Source organism: Nestor notabilis, unplaced genomic scaffold (genome assembly GCF_000696875.1).
Source record: "Nestor notabilis isolate BGI_N333 unplaced genomic scaffold, ASM69687v1 scaffold16366, whole genome shotgun sequence".
Taxonomy (NCBI): domain Eukaryota; kingdom Metazoa; phylum Chordata; class Aves; order Psittaciformes; family Psittacidae; genus Nestor; species Nestor notabilis.
Genome location: NW_009933495.1, coordinates 38581 through 61550, shown reverse-complemented (window position 1 = coordinate 61550; position 22970 = coordinate 38581). Strand labels below are relative to the sequence as shown.

Below are 22970 nucleotides of genomic sequence, written 5' to 3'. Positions count from 1 at the left end.
GGAGACGGCTCCCATCCCAGGAGATCTGGGTTCTTTCTGAAGCATCTTTCTGAATCTCAAGTGCTTCAGAAATCTGGTGCATAACTCGGTCAAAATCAGGAGTCCTGTACGCTTTGATGATCTCCTCCAACATGCACTTATGCTGCTGGAGAGCTGTTTTGGTATTATGGAGGTCTTCTTCAATGGTTTTTAATCTCTGATGAAAAGATTCTCTCATTTTCTGTGCAACAAAGCCAAGTTCTGCCTTGACCAATGTAGCATCTGCTACAGCACTGAGGAAACACGGAGAAAAGGCCAAACCTGTTGTTTCTGGTTTGCCCTCGGCTTCTCCTTCTCTGGTGCTCAAGTGCACTCTCAGCTCCTCCACTTGGCCCCAGAACTCCCCTTCCAGCAGCAGCTTCTTAGATAGGACACTGGCCAAACTGATGGCTGTATGAGAAACATTCGCTGGCTCCAACACCACCACTTCAGCTGTTCCCTGGATCTCTCTCAGAAGCTGAGATATCTCAGAGCTTGCGTTTTTCAAAGACTCTGCTATTTGGTTGATGAGAGAGGCCTCAAATGCCACTCTCTCTGAGAGCCACCTCAGCTGGCCCATGTCAAACACTTCCACTCGCTGCTCCTTGGAGACATGCTCCTCTTCTCCCAAATAACCTCCTTCTGGAGCAGGGCTATCCGTGATAAGCCTTTCACTCTGCTGATACTCCGATGGCAGCCCTCTCAAGGCTTGGATTGCATTTGATAAGGTTGTTTCCATGCTGGAGAGAGTAACAAGGAACAAATCACCTTCTTTCTCCTTGTCTGATGTGGGTAAAGATCTCAGTTGCTCCCTGCACTTCTCTAAGCAAGTCAGGGCTTGATCATTCCTCATTTGGAAACCTCCCAGCTCGCTAACGTGGCTTTCTATGAGCTTGAACTTCTCCTGCCTCTCGCTCTCGAGCTGCGAGATCAAAGCACTGACTTGGGATAAGCTGGTCTGAAGCTGTTCCCGCAGCTGGGTCTCGGTGCTGGCCCACTGATGGTGGAGGGCAATGAGTGTCTCCTGGTTATGGCCGTGCTGGCTCTCAAGCTTCATCGTTACATCTTTAAGCTTTTCCTCTGTGATATAAAGTTTGGTTTCCAGGGAATGGATGATTGAGAGATAGGTCTCAGAGTCACTTGTCCCCGATGATGGGTAACCAAGAGTTGGCTCTGATGACATGCTTTCTTCAGACAGTGATCTGTCCTGGCTTGTGTCTGAAGAGGTGCTGCTTGTCCAGTTCTTCTCTGATCCATCTGGATGGATGTATTTCTGGCACTGGATGCTTGAGAAACGGATTCTTTGCCTCTTGGCCCCCATGATTCCTAGATCGGGCTTTGTTAAGGCTTTCTGAACCAGCTCTTGGTCCTGGAGCTCTACAGCTTTGGATGGGGAGCCAAATTCCTCTGTTTGCCTCTGCCTGGTCTCAAGAACCTCATCCTCCTCCTCCTTCAGTGCGTAAGTCAGAGCTGGGAGGACATCCTGAGTTTGCAGAGGCTGCCCTAGCTGGGATGGATGACTTTCATCAGCCTCGAGATTGTGGCCAAGCTCTTCTCCCTCCTCAGCACATGGACCTGTGCCTGCACTAGCCAATTTCTTTAAAGTCTCCTCCTTGGCCTTTAGCTTTACTTTAGTCTCCTCCAAGCTGCTATCTAAAGCAACCATTTTAGCCAAAGCCTCACTGAGGTCTTGGTCTTTCTTCTCCACAATTCTCAAGTGCATTTCCTTAACGTGTCTCAGCTCTTCTTCTTTCTCCTTCAGCACCTCCTGCACACCCTGGAACTGATCAGACACCTCCTCAAACGACTGCTCCAGGTTGTGGTAGTTGGTCTCTTCCATTTTCAGCTTTGCTTGCAGCTTTGCCACTTCATTATCCGACTCAGCAACCTGATTCATGAGCTCATGGAACCGACACTTGATCTGATCTCTTTCTCTTTCGAGCTCCTTGATATGCTCTGCCAGTTTCTGGATGCTGGCCTCCTTCATCAGTAGTTGCTCCTCCAACTGGTGGACCAGCTCGCTGCCTTCGAACTTGGCACTCAGCTTCTCCTTCTGCAGGATCTCCATTTGCTGCTCGCTATTCTGCAGCTGGATCTCGTACTCATTGGCTTTATCCTCCACCTCCTTCAGGCTCCGTATTAAAACCTGCTTCTCCCTCTCACAACTCTCCAGCAAAGCCTCATAATTCTTTTGCAGCTTCTCCTCCATGAGCATCCGCGCTTGCTCGCTGGTGTTCAGCTGCCTGCTCAGGTCCGCGATCCTGTCTTGGAGCCGCTGCACCTCCTTCTGATGGTCCCTTTGCAGCGCCTGCTGCATTTCCAGGTCCCGCAGCTCCTGGGTCTTCTCCAGGAGCAGAGCCTCCGCGTTCTTCAGCTTCTGCTCGCTGGCCTTCAGCTGGGAGCTGAGCGCGGCCTCACCGTGCTGCCACTCCTCCAACTGCTCTTTGGCTTTCTCCTTTTCGCTCCTCAGGTCGCTCTTGAGCTTGGCCAGGGTCTGCTCCTTGATGGAAAGCTCGGCCGCCGCGTTACTGAGCCTCGCCTGCAGGCTCTGAATCTCAGCTTCGTGGTGCCGGATCACGTCCTTGGCCTCGGCGTAGCTGCGCTTCAGCGACTGAATCTGCTGATTGATCAGCTCTTGGCGTTGGCATTGGGCTTCCAGCTCGCTTTGGAGGTCTTGGTTGACTTTGTGGAGCCTCTGCCAGGCACCTGATGGCGAGGCGGCCACCTCGGTCTTAAAAAGATTGATTAAATACTAGATTAGTAACACTCTTGGCTCTCCCTTCTGAGTGTCACACCTCTGGCCAGGCAGGCCATGGAAAAGCTCCTCGCAGTGATTTGGCTGCTACCCACATGCTCCAATTGGGATGATTTGTTCTCGGCATAATTTGTTTGGTTTGGTTTAACCTTTTTTGGTTTTTTGTTATTTTTGAATGAGCAACAACTGCTTTCCAGTAACAGAAAACATGGACCACAACATCAAAACAGCTGTACAGTAACAGGCTCAAAGGAAAACAAAATAACCCAACCAAAAATCAAACAGAACCAAAAAACACACGATGGAAAAGAAACACCAGCAGTAAAACAGACAGACAAGATAAAAACAGGGTGAGAAGAAGGAAGGATGATAACAGGTTGAGAAGTGCTTTCTGAGCATGTTTGTTCGGGTTGTTGTGGAACAAAAAGTGCACAGTTCAGGTAACACAGTCCTACCGACCCAAAGCAACAACAGAAAGTGAGGTGATAGCAATGACATCACATCCCACCCCAACGCAGGACAGCGGCGTGGCGATGTCATGTCTGTGCCTGCCAAACAGGACTTAGTGGCTGCTCATCGCATGACAGAGATGTTGTTATGTTAAAGGTTAAGACTAAGGAGGATCTAATTCCTCTACCTGCAAAAAACAAACCCAAAACCCAACAAAGGACAAAATAAAAGAGCCCGACAAGTGAAGGGGAGGGAAAAAGGTGTGATGAGAATGTAAACTGAAAGAAACCAACCTTTGTGAGACTCAAACCAAAGCAATGTAGCATGCAACGAGAAAACTCACAGAGAGAGAACTCATGCAAAAAGGCAACAGAAATGATGTATCTTGAAACAAAATACACAGACAGGAAGAGGTGAGAGAAGCACAGCGTGAAGCCTAGGAATTTGGCCTGCCTTTGCTGTACTCTGGTTGCTGGTAAGGAAAGCCCACAGATGTGACACTCAGTTATGTTAAGTTATATTTCATGCTTTACACCAAAAACATGCAAGAACAACCGCCCGGGACAGGTTAGTACGTGACCCTTCCCACCCACCACGACTGGAGCCTGGGGGCATCTCCAGTCTGTTTGTGAGGAGCAGGAGCTCCCACTGTTTCTCCCAGTAGGGGTGTCCCATCCCAAGGAAGCTGAGAGCAAGAGAGGGGTTACACGAGGCCGGAGAGGCTTCAGTGCACGGCACATGCATCAGGATGGGGATCTCAGTGGCTGCCTTATGAAATGTGCAGCATCTTTTATGTCAGGGCAGTGCTTGGGGGTCTATATGGGGCTGGTCTTGCTGCCAAAGAGGGGCTAGTCCCCCCCCAGCAGCTCAGGATGGCAGCAGTCAGGCTCCTCCATCATCCCTCCCCATCCCTCCCTCCCAAAGTTAGGCAGGATGGAGGTGGGGGCCACAATTCAGAGGGTCCATCCAAAAAGATGTTTGCCCACAGTGTGGGGCTGCAGAAACACCCCAGTGATTCCATTCCTCCACCCCAGCAGGGTTTGCTGGGGTTGCTCCCTTCTGCAACAGGACTTTAATCCCTCTGCTCCCAGGGAAGCACAAGGGAAATCCCTAGAACAATGAAAGTGGAGCAACCAAAAGCCTCCAGCCCTTCCAAAAACCCTCTCCAACTTCTAGGTCACAGCCTGGGCCACTTCTCACTGCAGTGATGATTTCTCAGCCTTCTTCTGAGCCTTCCCCCCTCCTTGTATCAAGGCACTACGGCCAACTTCAACTCAGCCAATCTGACGATGGATTCAGCATCCAGCTTTTAGCCCCATTCCCTGCTTTTTTCCAGGCTCCAGGCAAAGGAAGGCTGGATGCCTTTGCCCCAGGGAAGTGGGAGTTGGCTACTCTTCCAACACTGCCAATTGAAAATGGAACTCCTCCAAGCAAGCACTGTCAGCCTGGGGATTCCAGAAGAAAATGTATTAGTAACTCCTCCAAGGAGATCACTGGAAAGGAAGGAAAGATCCTCCTCTACCTGGGCTGGCTCCACTCCCTGTGCAACTCCTTCAGGGGAAATTCCTCCCATGGGAAATAAGGACACAAGATTCAGCATCAACACTGGGTTTGTTGCCACGGGAGCTCAGTGTGTGGCCACTTTGATTCAGAGCCAAATTGGCCAAGTAGATTTGAGCAGGCCAAAATGCTGCCCCTGCACGAAACAGGACTAGGGACCCATGAGAGCAGCCAGAAGCCGCCCTGCAGGCGCCATGGCTCCTCCGGGCACAGATGCTCCCAGAGGAAGGGCTGGGAAAAGTCCACTTTGTTTGGAGGAGGGGAGGAAAGGCTTCCCAAGAGACTCTCCTGTCTCTTTTGCCAGGACCTCCAAACACACTTCAGGGCTTTGCTGAGGAAAAGCATCTTGTAACGGAAGAAACCACCAAGACCCAAGACAACAGGTTGTCCTGGTGCAAATCCCACTCTGGCTGTAGGGAATGTGTCCAGGAGATACGCCTGCATGTGCTGTGTTTGCCCATGTAACCACCACACCAGCTCCACATCCAGGAGCACGCTTAGAAAGCCTTATGTGCACCCCACAGCCTGAGGGGAATACCTGGGGCATACAAGGAGGGGAACAGTGGTTGCATAGGCAGACACAAGATAGATCAGAGGTGGACTTTGCTGAGGTCCCACTTGCCTACCATGGCTGTGTACTGTTTTCCCTCTGGGATGCTAGCAGGCAATGCTATCTGCTGCCTGTTGCATCCCAGATCAAGGGTTTTGTTGAGCAGATGATTCTGTAAAGCTGCAGAATTAGCAGTATTTGCAAGATCAAACCTCTTAGAGCCCACTCAGTGGTTCACATCTCTGCGTCAACGAAGATGCAACCACGAACACCCCACACCGAAGCCCACCAGGGTCCCCCTCGGGCACACGCAGAGGAGGATGGTTTCTCTCTCCTCCCTGCTCCCCTACCTGCAACACGTAGCCCTCCCGGGCGCTCTGCTCCCGGCCCAGTGCCACTTTCAGCTGGTCCTGCAGGTGCCGGTTCTGCTCCAGGAGCTCCAAGGCCTCTTTCTGCTTCTGCTCCAGCTGGAGGGACACAGAGACAGCGTCCAGGGGGTCGGTCATAAGGAGCAAGGGGCTCGGAGGGGACAGAGAACAGCACGAACGGGGCTTCTGATGGCACTGCTGCTTTGCTCTGCTCTGGGATCTGTGTTTCATTTTGCCAGGCAAAATCCCTCCCCTCTGAAAGAACTAAGTTATGTATTAGCTTAGTTCCTTAAGCTCACTGCAGCAAAGGGTGAATGGCACCGGCTCGTGCCAGGCATGACCCTGGCAAATCCCTGCCCAGTTCAGATCAGTGATACTTCTGGTTACTCCACACCTGTACCCCTAATACACCTCAATCCCAACTAACAACAACCTCTGCTATCCCAGGCATGGATCTCTTCCAAGTGAGCTGAGTCTCCTCCTTTCTCTTCCTGAAATCTAAGATTGATGCAGGCTCCTCAAAAAGGGAACCTCTGTGGTGTGTGCTACAGCTGAAGCTAGTTTATAGTTTTGTAGACATAACCACAGACACAAATCTCTACAGCTGCAGAGGCACACAGAATTAGGAGCTTGATTTTAGGGTCTGGTTGATACACACCAGTTGTGCCCATCTCATCAGAGCCAGGCTGGCTAACCACCAACACGAGTACAGGCTGCATTGGCTGGGAGGGGGTAACAAAGTGCCACTCTTGGAAGAACAACCCTTTCTGCAGCCGTGGGAACGTGGAAGCTGCTGGCAGGGCTGAACGGGAATGGACACGGATCTGTGCCCCGCCAGCTCCCCAGGGGACCCTACAGCATTCCCACCCCTTGCCATTACAAAGCAGGAATAAAAGCAGCTTTTTTAAGCCTTGCTCAGGCTTCTTATAGTTACCACAGTGGCCTAAAGGCTGTTCCAGCACCCCACACACCCTCCTTTACCTCCTTCTCCAGCAGCGTGGTCAAGTGCTGCTTCGACAGCCCCTCATCCCGGTCCTCGGCATGGGCGAGGTGCAGCGGCGCGATGGGGATCTGCTTCTCCTCCCGCAGCGGGGTGGTCTCCACTTGGTGCCAGCGCTGCTCGATCTCCACGTGGACGTTCTGTGGTTTGATGTCTGCTGGGACAGGCAGGATCCGATCCACCTCCATCCTCAGCGCCTCTTCCGACCCTGCCCAATCCACGGCATCGATCATCTCGAAGCGCTTGCCGCGCCGCGTCCCGCCCCAGTGCTCCCGAGTCGGTGTCGGTGGCACCGGTGTCCCTGGAGAAGGCGGCAGAGCCGCTACTGGAGGAGTCTGTGGTGTTCGCGCGCTCCTGCACCAGGGCTTGCTGGATGGGGCGAAATTCAGCCCAGTCAAAGGTCTTGGACCGTCCTTCTCGCCGGCGCTCCCGGGCACGGCTCCGCTTCTGCTCCGGGTCCAGCTCGGCTTGTTCTGCATCTGGTTTCTCGCTCGGCTTTGGACCAGTCTCGAAGGAAGAGCTTGTTTTGCTTTTCTCTTCCGGCAGAGAGCTGTGAGGACACAGAGAGGGTGAAGGAAAGTGTCAGTGGGTGCTCGAGATAGCCGGGTGCTCCCACGCATGCCTCGAAGAGCTGGGTGGAAAGGGGCTGCTGGAAGCCCAAGCCAATGCCATGTGGGTGCCCCCCTGCCCCTCCATCTCTCATCGCCTCTCTGGTGCAGGAGCTGCTGCTGCCTTTCCCCGGGGTCACATTGGTGTGCAAAGCTTTGGTGCAAGCGGCCCCAGATGCTCTGGGCACCCCTTGGTCCCCAGACAGCAGCTGATCCCAACCTCACTCCTCCTCAGCAGCCACCCCAGGAATGGTGACCATGACCCAGCAGCAGCCCGTGGCCGAGGCAGCAATCCCAAACCATCCTGCCAGGCAGGGAAGAGGCTTCCCAATGGCTCAGCGCCCACCACCCTGGTTGCAGGGCTCCATGCACACACGCTGGTCAATGCAGCCATAGTCATGTACTTGCAGGGAGGATGCCACCAGTCCCACCAAAGTCAGTCTGGCTTCAGAGCTGCAGGGTGGAGAAGCACAGAGCAGCTCCCACAGGTCTTGGGTAACAGGGGGGAAGGTTTTCCTTGAGCTTGGCAAAGTCGGGGTATTAATGGGTTGAAAACTTCTCCATGCCACTATCTGCACTGAAGGCACAGATCTCCCCTGAGGAACCAGCCTGGAGGGCAGCACGGGGGCTGCACACTGCATGAGCAGTTGTCAGTGCAGCAAAGGAGAACGGGAGTTATTCAACAAATGCCCATTTCTCAAGCAAGGAATAATTTTGAGTGCTGAGGTGGTGGGTTGGGAGGGGAGATGTACTTGCCAAGCAGGGAGAAGTTAACAGGAGAAGGCAATACCGTTTCCAACCTATGGATAATCCATAATGGAGGATTAATTTATTAATACATGCCAGCCTTGTCACATGCAGATCAAAATCAAAACAGAAAACAGCAGTGTGCTAAGTTTGCAGAAGAAGCCATCCCGAAGGAGTGGCAGGCATGTGCTGAACCCTCTTTGCTATCAGAAGCCCCTGAGATGCCTCCTGAGGCACAGCCCTGCTGCTCAGGCTGACTCCTGCCTTTCCCTGCTTCCAGTACAACCACAGCCTCCCCTCAGGCTCCAGCCTCCAGCACAGCCTCAACAAGCTTTCCAGAAGGACACAATGGGAAGAGCTGGAAAGCAGCTCCTCAGGCCCTTTGCTGCAGGCAAATCACTGCTACCAGGGCTCTGACCCATGGGACCACATGCACCGAGACTGCGGTGACCAGGAGGGAGCAGCACAGCTTCTCCTCCAGCCTTGGAAACACACGCCAGCAGCCAACAACCTCACGTATGTGCATACACCCAAAACAAAGGATGGAGCAGAAGAGATGACTCCGCATGGGTCTGGGGCTAGTATCTTCCGATGCACTTTCATCCACGATCAAACCACAGGCTCAGGAGAGCTGGGCTGCAAGACACTGGCAGCTACAGGCTAAAAGCAGCTCAAGAGAGAATTCCTTCTTCAGCTCTGTCACTTGCAGTGAATAGAATAAACCCAAAAGGCACCGCAATGAAACCTGCTCGCTCCTCAACCATGAGGAGATACTGCACAATCCCAAAGCCAAGCACTCAATCTGGATTACAGCTGCATTTAAAATAAGTAAAACGGGATGAGATTGAGTCTTAAACTGCAGAACAGCACAAGGCAAAAATGGGGTTTTGGGGCCCCTTGGATGCTGTTGAGATGCTGCAATGGTGCTGCTCTAAATACCACATGGAAGAGTCTCGGCATTTCTAAAGGAGACACATCTCATGAGCTCATTTCTCCTCTGCTGCTTTCCAAAGGGCATGGGATGTGTGTCAGGGAGCAGGGATGGCCACGGGGGACTGAGTTAAGACACTCACAGGACAGACCCAAAGCTTCTCGTTTCATCTCCCGCAATTGCCCACGGCTATTAATTCTGCTCACACATCTCACATCTCCTCCATCCCAAATGAATTCACATCACGTGTTTGTGTGTGGGATCTTTGCCTTGAAACGGTATTTATAGGTCAAAATGAAAAGTTAGGGAGTCGAATATGGGTGGCTGTGGGAGCTGTGTGTGCAAGAAGCTGCAGGGAACTGGGAGAGCTCTGGGGAGCTCACCCTCACTGGGGAACCAGTGCCCCAGCACTGAAGCAGCCACCTTCTTGCTTGTGGGTATATTATATGTGTACAGTGATCATTAGCAGAGGGTAATCAGTGTCTCTGCAGACTGCAGGGCAGTGCTGAGGGCAGGGACCAGTGCAGCATCTGCCTCCCCGCTGAGGGCTGACACATGCAGCAATCTAAACAGTAATTAGTTGAGTAACGAGTGTGTTTGGCTCAATGGAGACATAGCAGCGGGTTAATGAGACACAGCACATGGCTGCAGGAGTGTATGGAGTCAGACCAGCCTTGGAAATGGGGTGAACACCATCATCCTCCCAGCACAGCCAAGTATGCAGGCTAATGTCCCTCTTGCACCCCAGCCACACTGTGCAGACATTTGCCACCTCTCCATCGTGAGCCTTTAGCAGTCTCCTTTGGCTTTCCAGCAGCCCTGTTCATAAGGTGGGCATGGATGTTAATGATGAGCCTGAAGCCAGGTGGGATGGGATGGGATATCCCACGCCATGGCAAGGGGCTTGTGATCAGGGACAGGTGAACACAGCCCTGCTCCACGAACAGCGCAGCCCTTCTGCTCACAGCAACATGACTAACTCACGCCAGACTCTATCCCATCCAAAACAGTGGAAAACAACAGAAGTGCACCTATAATTCCCTTTTCCCCAGCTCAGGATTGTGATTGATGGTCTATTAATGCAGTGTAACAAGTTCCTGCCCAACTGGTACCTGCGCTTGGACCCTCTCATGGGGGTAAGCCAAGCCAAACCACTTTGCATGGGCCTGGAGCAGATGCAAAGGCAGCAAGCACAGGACTACAGTGCTGCAGTAACCTGTTGAGCTCTATCTGGCTCTTTAAAGCAGAGAGATCCCCTCAAATTTCCTTGGTCTTCATCTTCATCTATAGTCACATCGGAAGATACCAGTGTGGGAAAATCAAGTGTCAAGACCATGTTGCTTCTTCCCTTCTCTCTGGCTTTTATTTAAGGAAAAAAAAAATGGGGAGGGAAAAAGGAAAGAAAACTAAATGGAAACTGCAGGACTTCCCATCCGAGGTGCAGGAAAGGAGCATGCAGTGAATCACGAGGTAATACAAACCACAGAACGTTAATACAGGAGAGAACACAGTTTTCCAACCTGGGCTTCAGCACGGATAGTTTCAAAGAGAAGTTTTTCCTGGGATTGCATGGAAATCAAACACACACAGGAATGAGGAGAGAGGCGGCTTCCCCGAGACCCCCGCGAGATCCACCAGAGCTCGGGCAGGGCTGGGAAACGGTGGCCGAGTGCCAAGCGGGATGGGGAAGGAGAGGCTGGAGCATCTCCGGGTCAACAGCACCGGGTGAGAAGAGCCATTCCATCAATGCAGGGACAAACCTGGCAAAAACCTGCTTGTTTCAGCTATGGTAAGGACAGGAGATGGAGTTAATGGTGCGGCCGTGTCCATGAAGCCTGGAAGAGGTGGCCCATACGAGTGTGGCTGGCACAGTTAGCTGTGAGGAGGTCAAACACCCTTTACCCGCAGCCACAAGCGCCCACAGAAGGTACTCTGTGAAGCGAGGGGGTCCCTTCCTCTGGCACTGATGGCAGGAGGAGACGTGAGCGTTACTAAGGGGAATGAGCTCTGGAAGATCAAAAGAGGAGGGAAGAGTTGCTGGCTGGAGTTTAAAACACATCAGAGCCAAACAGCTTCTAAATTGCTGCCGTGACCCGCGAAGGGGATGGGCAGCTCGTGCTGAACAGTAGCCAGAGGAAAGGGGGAACCCGGCACAACTGAATCCAAGTGGTTTCACAATACCTGGTAGGAATCCAGAGGAGCCTTGATATAGGAACAGTATTGCATATTCCTACGCACAAATTAAAGCCACATTTTCAACCCTCTTTGAAATGTGCACACGTTAAAAGAATAACTCAGCATATCAGCATCCCCACAAAGCGTATCCAAAATAAGCCCAGAGAGAGGGATGTGAGAAAGAGCCGCAGCTTCCAGGAACGGACAGGCTCAGAAAGAGGAAAGAAAAGGAATAAGGGAAGAGTTATTCCTGCACAGCAAACCGGACACCTGCAGGGGCTGCTGGACTCCCCCCTTTACCTTGTTACATCTGGAGCAGTGGTGGGGCGAACGTGCTTCATGATGGTCTGGATCCAGTTGCGGCGAATGCCCGTCGTCATGGCAGAGAGGGTGAACTCCCCTTCCTTCGTCTAGGGAGGGAGGAAAACAGGCTCAGAGCAGCTGATTGCACCCAGCAGCACCTTCCCATGCCCCCAGTACAGCCCTGCACCCAGCCCCAAGCCCCCAGTGCTGGGACACTGCTCGCTGGCTTCGCGGAGTTTGCATCCAGCCCCTCCAGCCCTGAACATGCTCACAGTGGGAATTAGGCCATAAATCCATGGAGCTATTTAGGGGTGCTGGGTGGCCTCTCTTATGTGTCTGGGGAGATGTTTCCTTTGCCACAGATGAGCATCCCCAAGCAGCAACACAGCATAAGCAGCCCCATTGCCTGTCCCACAGCCAGACTCTTCCTTCTTCCCATGTTTTCCTTACATGGATCTGGAAGCCGTAGTTTCGCTGCACCGGGTACTCAGTAACATCATAGCACGTGGATAAATCGATTTCTCCATCCAGGTCAGCTGCCTGGAGAGGGAAGAGGTAAAATCAGACCTACTGCTTTATGACCCCAAAACGCGGTGGGCTCACAGGGAAGAGGCTCTTGAGAAGCACAAAGCTCTGAAGAGCAATGCTCCAGCACCTTGGCATCTGGGAAGACAACCTGTACAGGCTTGGTTTGGGGGCACCTGGGTGCAGAGCAATGGGTTGAATGTTGATGGGGAAGGCACTTACCTCCTCAGCCACTGAATCCCGGTAGTATCTGAGGCTCTGGTCGGTCAGCACAAACCAGTGCTTCTTCCACTAGGAAACAACCAAGACAGGGCAGTTACACTCCTGCTCCTTCCACATTAGCAGAGCCCAGGCAGCTTGTCACAGTCACCCAGCAGAGACACCCTCATTTCCCCTCAACAGGCTGAATGGGAGGTAAGGAAATCCAGGGAAGGGGACTGCAAACAGCCAGTACACCCATGCTGGCATCAGTGCCTGTCTCTAAGGCTGTGACAGAGCAGCGCATCCCGTATCCCTCTGGGAATGGACAGGAGGAAGGCAGCAGTGGCAGAGGCATTTATTTATTCCTTGGCCTTGCCACTTCCCCGGTGCTCAAGAGGCCTTATCTGAGCCTCATTACTGACGCCAAGGAGGTTGCTGGGTCGCAGGGGAGCTGGTTGCTCCCAGTCTCGTGACTAATAGAGAATGGGAACATTAAAGCAGTGCTGCTATCCAAGCTGCCCCAGCTCCCTAGAAACCCAGGACATGATATCCCACTGTGTGGCTTTGAAACCTCCCCAGGACAGAGAATCAGATATTCCTGCTCCAAGACAAGCACCATTTGCACAAGGTTTGCACACAACCACTGCTGCCTGGCTCCAGAGTTATACAAATTCCCTGTCGCTGCTCTGCTCAAGCACCTACAACTGGTTTCTCCCATCTGGAGCATAGCCACCATCCACCCTGCAAGGACACTGGAGTTTTGTCAGTGCCAAGAGCAGCCCCATGTGCAGCCGGCACCACCAGGACATCCACGTGAGTGCCAGATGCCAAAAATCAGGACTGACCATGGCATCAAAGCCCAATGTGAAGGACAGAGCTTCCCCCTGACTCACCTGCCCATCCTCGTACTGCTTTGTCAACCAGCCCTTCTTTAAGTTCAACAGGTCAGGCTGCAAGAAAGGAGAAGGGTGAGCAGAGGGGAGGTCAAAAGCATCTGCACCCAGAAGACAAGAGCAGCAGCTTGATAAAACAAAGCAGAGGCCAGTAACAGCTAAATTCATAGAACTATAGAACAGTTTGGGTTGGAAGGGACCTTTTTAAAGGTCACCTAGTCCAAACTGGCTCATTATATTGCATGGTGGCTAAATGTCCACTCCCAGGAGGAACAAAGACCTGCTATATGCTTTATTCAGGCTGTTCTCTTCCTAGCACTCCTCTTGGAATTTCCTACTGCTATGCCAGCATCACAGAGGAAGGAGAAGCAATGAATTAGCACGACTGCAGGCAGTTTTGTCCCTCTATTATATATTACAAACCAAAAACTATGTGCTACGGATGCAAGGCTACATCCTAAATTCCCAAGGCTGGAAATACAGGGAATCTGAGCACTGCACCACCCAAATGACACCTGCTCTTCACTCCAGAGAGGGTGCAATGGGATGCTGAAGCCCTGGGAAAAGCAACCAAGGCAGCGTGGGATAACTCCTGCCAGCCCTGCCCGTGTGGAGGGAAGGATGTGGTGGAAATGCTTTCACTCCCTCGAGGCTGAGCAACTCCAGCTGCTCCACGTGCTGCAGAGCGGAGAAGGAAAGGACAGCAGTGTGTGAAATGCAGCTGTAGTGCCTGAAACAGGATATAGCAATGGGATCACTGGAAAACTGGGGTCTGGAAGCCTATTCAATCAAACTGATGCTGTGAAGCACACACATTTGGGTGTTCCCATCATGGTGGCAACACAGCCCCACTCCACAAAAACACAGGGGGAAGTAAATGCCATGCTGCCCTTCAGGAATTTTGAACAGACAGACACCAGCTGGACCAGCCCTGGCTGCGTTGTGGCTGCTGGCAATAAACCCACTACCCCCTACCAGGGCCTGCTGATGAGGCAGCAATAAGCCATGAACAAACTATAGAGAATATTGCATTGGCCATGACTACATCATCTCTAAAGAGCTGGGCATCCTGATCTCAGCCCTAATTCACCCTGAGAGAGCAACTCCACCACTTCTTCTCTGCCAAAGTGCAGGTGGAATCGTGCTCTTGGGGTCTGGGTCCTATTGAAGCCCTTTCTTGTGCTACAGGAGAGCATCAAGCAAAGAATCTGTATTGGGATCGAAGATAACTGGCTCCCAGCTATGCACTTTGTAGAGAAGGAAAACAGGACTATAGGAGTTAGTTGTTCACTTGTTATTTATCAACTGGGAATAAACAGAATGTTCTGGAAAAGCAGATAGATCTCTCCTTAGCAGCATTCATACTACACCTCTTAGTTTCCCTAAAATTTAAGCAAAGCTATAGGAGCAGCCAAAGAGGAATGATGCTGCTAAGCAGTATATGCATATGTTTTAGACTGGGCTGCAGTGAGATACTACAGAAGCACCAGGAGCAGAAGGTTTCTCCTGCAGGTCCTGCTCCACACAGAAGCCCCTCTGCTTTCCTCTGAGTGCTCGGGCAGATAAGAGAGCACAGACTGTGCCTGAAGCTGCAAAGCTGCTGCAGCATGAAACGTCTGGGACCAGCTGCCACTCAAGGGTGCAGGCATTAGAAACCAAAATGAGATGAAGCACATGATGGAAGAGATATACCAAATGCAGCACAAGCCACGGCTCTTCTGTAACCTATGGAGCCTAAAGAAGGGATGAACTCTCACTTGGCTTTTATCCTGATGAACCCAATGGGCAGGGGAGAGTCGTGCAATCACAGCTGCAAGCCAAGCAGTAATGCAGGTTTTTCTTATACTGCTACTTTTATAGCAGGAGTGGCACAATAAAGGCTTATTTAATGCAAGGAAAAGGTTTTCTTCCCACTGACTTCCTTGCCTTCACTGGATGCTGTGCATTGCCACTTAACATGCACTTCTTGCACCCTTTTATTACCACCAAGAATTTAAAATCCCTCTTGTGGCTGTACAAGTCTACATGAAAAGCTACAGGAAGACTCAGTCACTGCATTTTTCTGCAAGTCCTTGAATGGAAGCTGCCCATCCATAAAAAATGCAGCTTGTATTTACAGTGGCTCTGTAATCTTTGTGAGAGATTAGCAAGTGTATTTATTTTGCTCCTACAGAAGGGTGGTGAGTGAGAGGAAAGCATTCTGTGTTTGTTCTGTACTGTTTGCCTTCAGGTCTGCTGAGCATTTGAAATATGCAAAGGGAGGAAAGCTCAGGAGGGAGGTTTGACCCCTCCTCACAGCCTTCATCCCACTCACACCCACCTGCAACTGCACAAACATCAAGGTAGTGGCATTAGAAAACTGGGCCATGTGTTAGCTCTGTCTGAAGATGCATCAGTTCATGACCCAGAGACAGCACAGGGCAAAGAGGGGCCCTGGCTGGCAACCTCAACACCTCAGGGGTGACCTACAGCGTCAGTGTCTAACACATCAAGCAAAGCATTGAGGAAACAGGGTATTCCAGGGAAAAATGTCTAGCAAAATGGGTGGCTGCTTTCCAAGCTGCTGCTGTACTTGAAGGAAAAGGACTCCTTGCAAGACTGTTCCAAACAGTAGAAGCAAACAGGCAAGAAGTGCAGGTCTCTCCAGCTGAGCTCCTGTGACTCTCAGGATTGGTCACAGCTGATTCAGGTCACTGAAACCTGCTCCAAATCCGAGTGTATCCTATATTCTACGTCCTGGCCATGGGGAAGCAGCAGACAGCCCAGTTTTCATTGCACCTGCCTGGGAAGGGCTTCTCACATCCTGCCCCAAGGCAGAGGACTCGGCCCCGGTGTCTCACCGTCATAGAGGACTCCGTGGACCTTCTGTCCAGTGACTTTGCCCGGCGGTGTGGGGACAGAGGAGACGCAGACACATCCAGGATGGAGCCCACAGCTGCAGCTTCACAAGTGAAGTCCTGTGTGAACAGTGTTAGCCCAGATCAGTGCAGGAACTAGGACAGAGTCCTGCTCTTTTGGCTCATGGCATAAAAATCCCTGTTATTTAAGGGGCATCTCAGGCTCAGAACAAGTGTCATTGCACTGGCAATACATTTTTGTCCTCTCAGGCATTAATTTGTTCCCAATATATCTAAGTGTATCTGGGACTCTCAAGACTACCTATTTCTTTTGTTACCTCAGCCCATCCTGCTGTGTCCTGCCACGCCAGATCTGAAGTTTCCCTGTTTCTATTTCAGAGGAAGGAAAAAAGACAGCCTCATTTTCCACTCTGCAGCTGGGCCATGGGAGCAGAGCAGCAAGCAGCAAACCTGCATAGGCTGAGCACACTCAGTGTGTGCATGAGCCTGTCTGTGATCCAGATCCCCTGCTCCAGCCAGGGACAAAACCCTATAGCTAAACCTATAGCTAAACCTTCTATCCTGGGATGCCAGATCCCATCTTCCAAAGCCCACAAGGCTTGGGATGAGCAGCTTACCCGTTTCCGTGGGAAAACCCTCTTCTCACTCCTGCCCTGCCGCGTCTCACTGGAAAGGGCAGCACCGGCCGATACGTTGGTTTCCATGTGCTCTGCGTTCTCAATATCTAATGCCTCAAATTTTTCAATTACCTGGGATCTCCTGGAAAATAGACAGGAAAAGGGAAACCAGAGCCGGTTTAAACCCCAGAACTGAGCTGAGCTGTACAACCCCACACATTTAAGGCTGCAGAATTACTCGACCCCAGTGTTCATGCACACCGGGTTTCTGGTCCCTCTCTGCGAGCTCAAGCATGCACAAACCCAAGGCAAAAACCACCCCAATCTGACAATGCATCATTTTACCCATGGCCAAAGAGGGAGAAAACCCTCCCCAGTATCCTCTTAAATATCTAGAAACCCCTTGCAAACCCAGCAATAACTATGTACTTGTAAATTTTACAGCCCTTTGAGAGGCAGGGATTGAGCTTTGGCTCAAGCTTTGTCTTTACTCTCCAGCACTGCAACTACCGATGGCTCCCCCAGGTCACAGAGCAGACACAACAGACCAAGCTGGGGTGCAGAGGTGGCTGTGGGTCACCCTGTGTGTTCACTGCAATAGATGGCCTGTAAAAACTCAGCCACACACAGGGAACACCCAGAGGAGTGTCCATAGGTGCCTCCAGACAACAGGTCTGGCTTGCAGGTTGTAGCACCTGAGAAGGCATGAGATGAGGAGCACCCTCTGCAGGCACCCCCTGAAAACCCCTGGGGCTCTACCCTCCTCTCAAACTGTTCTGCAAATCCAGTATGGACAGCAGGGAGCACAACCTGGGCTCTCAGACACCACCTTGGTGACCCATTGCACCATGGCACTTATGTCTCTGAGGATGGAGAAGAACTATGAAGAAATGTGGATAGAGCAGGAGCCGAGCCCAGACCAAACCCAAATGTGATGTTCCTAAGAAAGGGCCTTTGCAGGTGGAATTAAAGCACCATTCCAGCATGAAAAGCTGCTCACTGACCCACAGGAAACACTGGAGTTTTCAAAGGACCTGCTGGTGCCTAAGTTTGCATGCCAAGGTCTGCGTATCAACCTCAGGTCTTTAACCAGAACATGGGAACATGAAGCAATAACCCACCACCACCACACATGCCAAGTGAGCTCCAAGCTCAGTTTTGAACCTCCCCAAAAGCTCAGTCCAGGTGGGTTCTGGACACAAAATCTGGACCCACACATGCCACATCTCAACTCAGGGCTGCTTGCTCTGTGTGAACCTCTAATGTGCATGAAAACCACAAAAGCAACCACAGGAGGGGAAACAGGTTATCCAAAACAACATTTTTAACACTTCCCAGAGAAAGGAACAGCAGATTAAGGGCTCAAAACCCATGAGATGTTCAGTTTTTAACCAACATTTGCACCAAATTCCATCAATGGAACCAACAGTCTGAGCACATCACATCCCCCAGGGGGCTGGGGTCCCTCACTGCTGCTCAGAGCCAGGCTGCCAGGACTGGGTGCCGAAGCCCACAGCCGAAGAGGAAGGGATAAAATCAGCGGGGGGAGACTTTGCTTTGTAAATCCAGACCCCTCTGATGTTTTTATGGGACATGTGCTCAGCCCCTGCTGACTCCCAGTTTGCAGACTGGGAGCGGGCAGATCCCAAGCTTGCACAGAGCTCCCAATCTCTCTGGGATGTTCTGCTCATGAGATGTCCATTCACATAAGCCTGTGGAGCATAAATCCACATCCTCCATTCACCAACAGTTGGGGAATTGCTTTGGAAACACAGTATTTGAACCTTTTTTACACTGGCCCAGCCTTCTCTGAGTTTCAGTTTAGGAGGGAGTAAGAGATCCATGAATTAACATTGTCTGTGCCCTATTTAGGTGAAGGCCTGAAGAAAAACAAAATCAGGAGGAAAATTAAACCAAACCGAAACAACCAAATAAAACCATAAAACAAAATCAAAAGCAGGTTGATTTCTCATGAAAGGGGCTGCACCATCAGGTTGTTCTACGGCTTGAGATTGAGATGAGATGGTAGCGAAGCAGGCGAAGTAAAGGTGGACACGTCACACAGCAACACAGCAGGAGAAGGTGGAGAGCAACAAGACCTGGAAGAAAATAAGGCTGGAAAATGAATGAACAGAAGAGGAAATTATATCTCTGCATCTACATACAAAACAAAATCAAAATCATTCCAGTAATTCGTCATTAAAAAAGGGAGGAGGAAAAAATAAATCACTGCAACCAAATCACAGCCCCAGGGGTTAATATCATCCAGATTACAGGGAAGAATAGGTTTTATTTCCCATTAGCTCGTTTCAGAGAGGTTGCTGCTAGAGATCCTGGAGGAATGGGGAGGGGAAGGGCTGTCCTCTCCTCCCCACCACGAGGGGAGAGGTGCTCCCTCTGAACAGCAGCTCTGTGTTGCCAAAACAAGGCTGCGGGCAGGTACCAAGAAGCGCTTGAAAAGCTGCGGTGCCATTCAGTGCTTTCTCAGCTACAAAGCTCATCCCAAGTTGTTCCTCAGCCATGCAGGCTGTTAATCTTTTCCAGGCCATCAAACCCGAGCTGCAGATCTGGGCTGTGAGGTGGAGGGGGGGTGTGTGGTGGGAAGAAAAGCTATAAAGACCAGCACGAGCTATCGTTAAAATGATTCTCTTTGATTGGAAGAAAGGGCTTGTTTTTATTGGATTCATTCATTATTGAGCAGCAAGAAAGACAGTGAGTGTCAGGGAAAGGAAGAGGAATTTTCCCAAAAGGTCCACAAAAATGAAGAAGATAGTTTTACAAGGAAAAAAATATATATTCTTGTGAAAGCAGGCGCTCCTCTATGGGCAGAAGCAGCATTCAGAGCAGAGCCTGCCATCTCCAGAAGCTCCAGAGAAGGGATTTGAGAAAGGAAAGTCTTTTAAGCAACTTCAAGCAGCTATTTTTCAAGGCTAGAAAGAGACCCTCAGCCCCTGACCATGCTCCTACAGCAGATCCAGCAGATGCCACAGGGGACTCTTGCCAGCATGAGCAGAACATGGGGTCAACCAGGAAAACCACAGGTTTGGAGGCTGCATCCCTGAAAGCGTGCAAGAAAAGGCAAGTTTGGCAACCAGAAATCCCACAGCTTCCCGGGAAGCTGCATGAGGAAAAGGGCACCAGGTCTCTGCACCCCAAGGACCCCCCACCTGATGGTGGTCTCCTTCCCACCCTCTTGAGATGTGCCAGGATTTATCCCTGCAGCTGCAAAGTCCCACTGGGATACAGGGACCAATGTCTGAGGACATCCCTGAAGCTCTCTGTGCCAAACAGGCTTCAAGATTCATTCATGGGGTTTCCAAAGAGCTGCCCCTGCTCTTTCACCCTATGGGTGGGTCTGAGATGGGAATCTGGAGGCACGTCAGCCCCGTCCTGCCACGTGCCAGCAGAGGGAACTCGCACTCTGCTGCTCCACCAAAACCCTGGAGATGATCTTCTGCTTTCTGGCTCTGAGTGGCTGCGAGCTCAGACAGGGCGTGAAGGCAGCCTCAGGTATAAATGGTCAACATGGAAAACTTCCAGCCCAACCCTGGACTTAAGTCTTGTAATATCTCTTACTATAAGGAAACGGGACAAGAAACCAGCTTTATGGGGAGCTAAGCCTGCAGGTGTGCCACTAAGGATGCAGCACAGGGTACCTAAAATAATCCTTTTCCATCCATAGCTCTGACACTCGCACTAATTTATGGTGGGTAAACAAAAAAAAAATGGGAGGAAGAACCCAAAATACCACAAAATTCAAAGCAAGTTTGTTTGGCTACACTGAGGGATGAAAGGCAGATCTGAACCGTGCCTGGCTGGCACCTATGGGGTTGGCATATGGGCAAGTGACTTCAGGCAAGTGTTCCTGGATGTGTTAGTGGGTTACTGAGAAGGATTGTTAGAAATGGTGTTAAACTCCAAGGGAAAAGCTGACCCCAACAGCAGGGAAGTGAGTTATTTTATCTGCTCAACCTGAAAGAGCACAGGAATAAAATGAGAAGGATATGTGGACTAAATAAACTCAAATTCAAGAAGCAGCCAAGCCAAGCCGAGCAGGGTGCTGGTGAATGGTCGTTCTCTGGTGTGATGCTGGGCCTGCTCTCTGCCATCATCCCCCTCCCAAACGCTGGCCCAGGCTCAGCCCATTGGGCAGCAAGCCCTAGGTCAGTATCTGCTCCTTTCCCGACACCCATCCTGCTCTGATAAAAGGCCCTCCTGATAAAGCACTAAAAACCCATTAACAGCTCCAGGAGCCCAGCTGGGCTGGGAAAAACAGACTTTCCTTGGGGAAAGGCACCCGCCAGCAGGCAGTGAATGGGGCTGACATTAGAAAAGGACAGTCTATGCCTCTCCTCTCCTAGGCCCTTTATCTGCCTGTAAATCTGTTCTTCCCTGCCCTCAGCTGGTTCATCCCAGCTCCATGCTGGATCCCAGTGCTGCAGGATACCCCGGGCTGGAGCAAGGGACTGTCAGCACGAGAGGAACACGTTGTCCTCTCACAATGGGACAGGCATTGGCCAGGGCGTCCTGTGCAAGCAAACCCATGCTCTCACCCACACCTGAACCAACACACTGCACCAGTTCAGCCAGCAAACCAGCAGTCACCAGCCTTCTCTCAGCCCTGTCCCAAGCCCAAAAGGCAGTGTGGAATCGTTCTCCCTCCTAGGGAAAGCCTAATTCCCAAGGCAGAGAAAGCCAAACCCGTGTTCTTCTTTATTCCCAGTCCAGCACTCGCTGTGCACACTGCCAAGGGCTGGGCTGGGTTTGGGATCCTCCTGCCGACTGGCACAAAGTTGTGCCATACTTCCCAGACCCACTTCCAGCTCCCGGAAGCCAGGCTGGAAAACAATCCTTTAGGGGCTGGGAAGAAACAGAGGAGAAATGACTGCTGAAACTGTGCGAGAGAGAACATGCCCGGAGGAAAACCAGGGCAAGACAATCAGACTGGCAGGCGGCCCTCTTGCCCGGGGCCTGTCTCCTGGTTTGCTCTGCTGCCCTCCCTGCACAAATCCATCTCTCCCAGGGCAAGTCGAGCCTGTCCCTCGCCCGGAGAGCACGGAACATGCCAGTGCATGGAGCAGGCGTGTGCGTGGATGCTCTCCCTCCCAGTCCTCCTCCACACTAAGCTGTTCTGCTTTGGCACTGCACCCGCCTCTCCTCTCCCAGATTAATGCCCTGACATTCTGCAACCTCTCTCAGCTCATTAGGCAGTTGCATAAGGCACCTGGCACTAACACCATTTAAAGAGCTAACCTAGTTCATGGTGCCAGCTGCCAGTGTGTGCCGTGCTGGGGAGGGGACGAGGAAGGTTTTTTTTTCCAGCCACTTAGCACCACCCACCACAGCCAAGCACCCTCAGAGCAGCCAGGCAGGGTGATCCCTGCCCGCTGGCACTAGAGACATCCCACCCCCTAGTCAGTGTGGATGAGCATCCTTAAACCCAAGAGCACTGAATATAAAGGGGTTCCACCCAGGGATGCAGCCTCACTACTGTTGCAAGCATGCAAGGAGGAGATGAGCCACTCATCCCTTACCTTCTCTCACTGCCAAAGAGCCGGGCCACTTCTTCTCTCCCAGGGCTACGGGCCCGGGTTCTCCGCTCTAGCCGCTTCCTCTCCACCTGGAAGGCCTCCCGATTACTGATCCTAATGGCCTTGGGAACGTCGGCCAGGGTGGTGTACTGCCGGCTGGCTTTAAAAGAAAGGGGACGCCCCGATTTTTCAGCTCCCCTTCCTACATCTCTGCTGCTGGAGTCCTTGTGCATGGGGCAACTGCTCTTCGAGTCCAAGGAGTTCAGAGAGAAGCTGTGACTCATTCGGTCGCCTGCTCGAGTACCTGGGGAAGGAAAGGGCTGGGCATGCTCCTGTGAGGGCGATTTGGGATAACTGTACCTGTTGTTCGGGGTGCTGGGGCTGGGGGGGCTCGGTGGGGGAGGCAGCTGCTGCTCTTCCAGCTTCGAGTCTTGCTTGGTCTTCTCCAAGGAAAAGTACCCGCTCTCGACACGAGTCTTCCGCCCGCAGTCTATCCGGTCTCCGTTCATGGAGCTCTCGTCTATGGGACACAGAAGGCACCGAGCTTGGTTTCAAGTACAATTTGGTTTCAAGTTGGAGTCTGCTGTTAACATCACCCCGATTCCACTCAGGACAGGGACAGGCAACAAGAGCCCCAACCCCACGCTGTGCCATCTCTTGCACTCTTGGCTTTTCTACGCTGACCACCCTTCATGTCCATGGAGATGGGATGGTCTGCAGGGAACTGGGGATGCTGGTCCAACCCTTAGGTCGGGCTTGCATAGATGAATAACAGATGGTTAAGGTTGGTAGGGACCTTAAGATCATCTAGTCACAACATCCTGCCACGGGCAGGGACACCTTCCACTAGAGCAGGTCGCTCCAAGCCCCTGTGTCCAAC

At 51.7% G+C, this 22970-nt stretch overlaps 1 protein-coding gene across 1 annotated transcript in view; it reads right to left on the bottom strand.

Moving 5' to 3' along the window:
* MPRIP (myosin phosphatase Rho interacting protein) overlaps nucleotides 1-22970 on the bottom strand; it is a 61016-nt gene that overhangs the window by 8889 nt on the left and 29157 nt on the right. The window contains 13 exon segments of the mRNA XM_010016911.1: nucleotides 5684-5800; nucleotides 6683-6947; nucleotides 6949-7251; nucleotides 11169-11203; nucleotides 11205-11217; nucleotides 11463-11572; nucleotides 11916-12005; nucleotides 12213-12281; nucleotides 13085-13141; nucleotides 15925-16041; nucleotides 16560-16701; nucleotides 22094-22363; nucleotides 22451-22610. Of these exon segments, the coding sequence (XP_010015213.1) occupies nucleotides 5684-5800; nucleotides 6683-6947; nucleotides 6949-7251; nucleotides 11169-11203; nucleotides 11205-11217; nucleotides 11463-11572; nucleotides 11916-12005; nucleotides 12213-12281; nucleotides 13085-13141; nucleotides 15925-16041; nucleotides 16560-16701; nucleotides 22094-22363; nucleotides 22451-22610 (1748 nt within the window).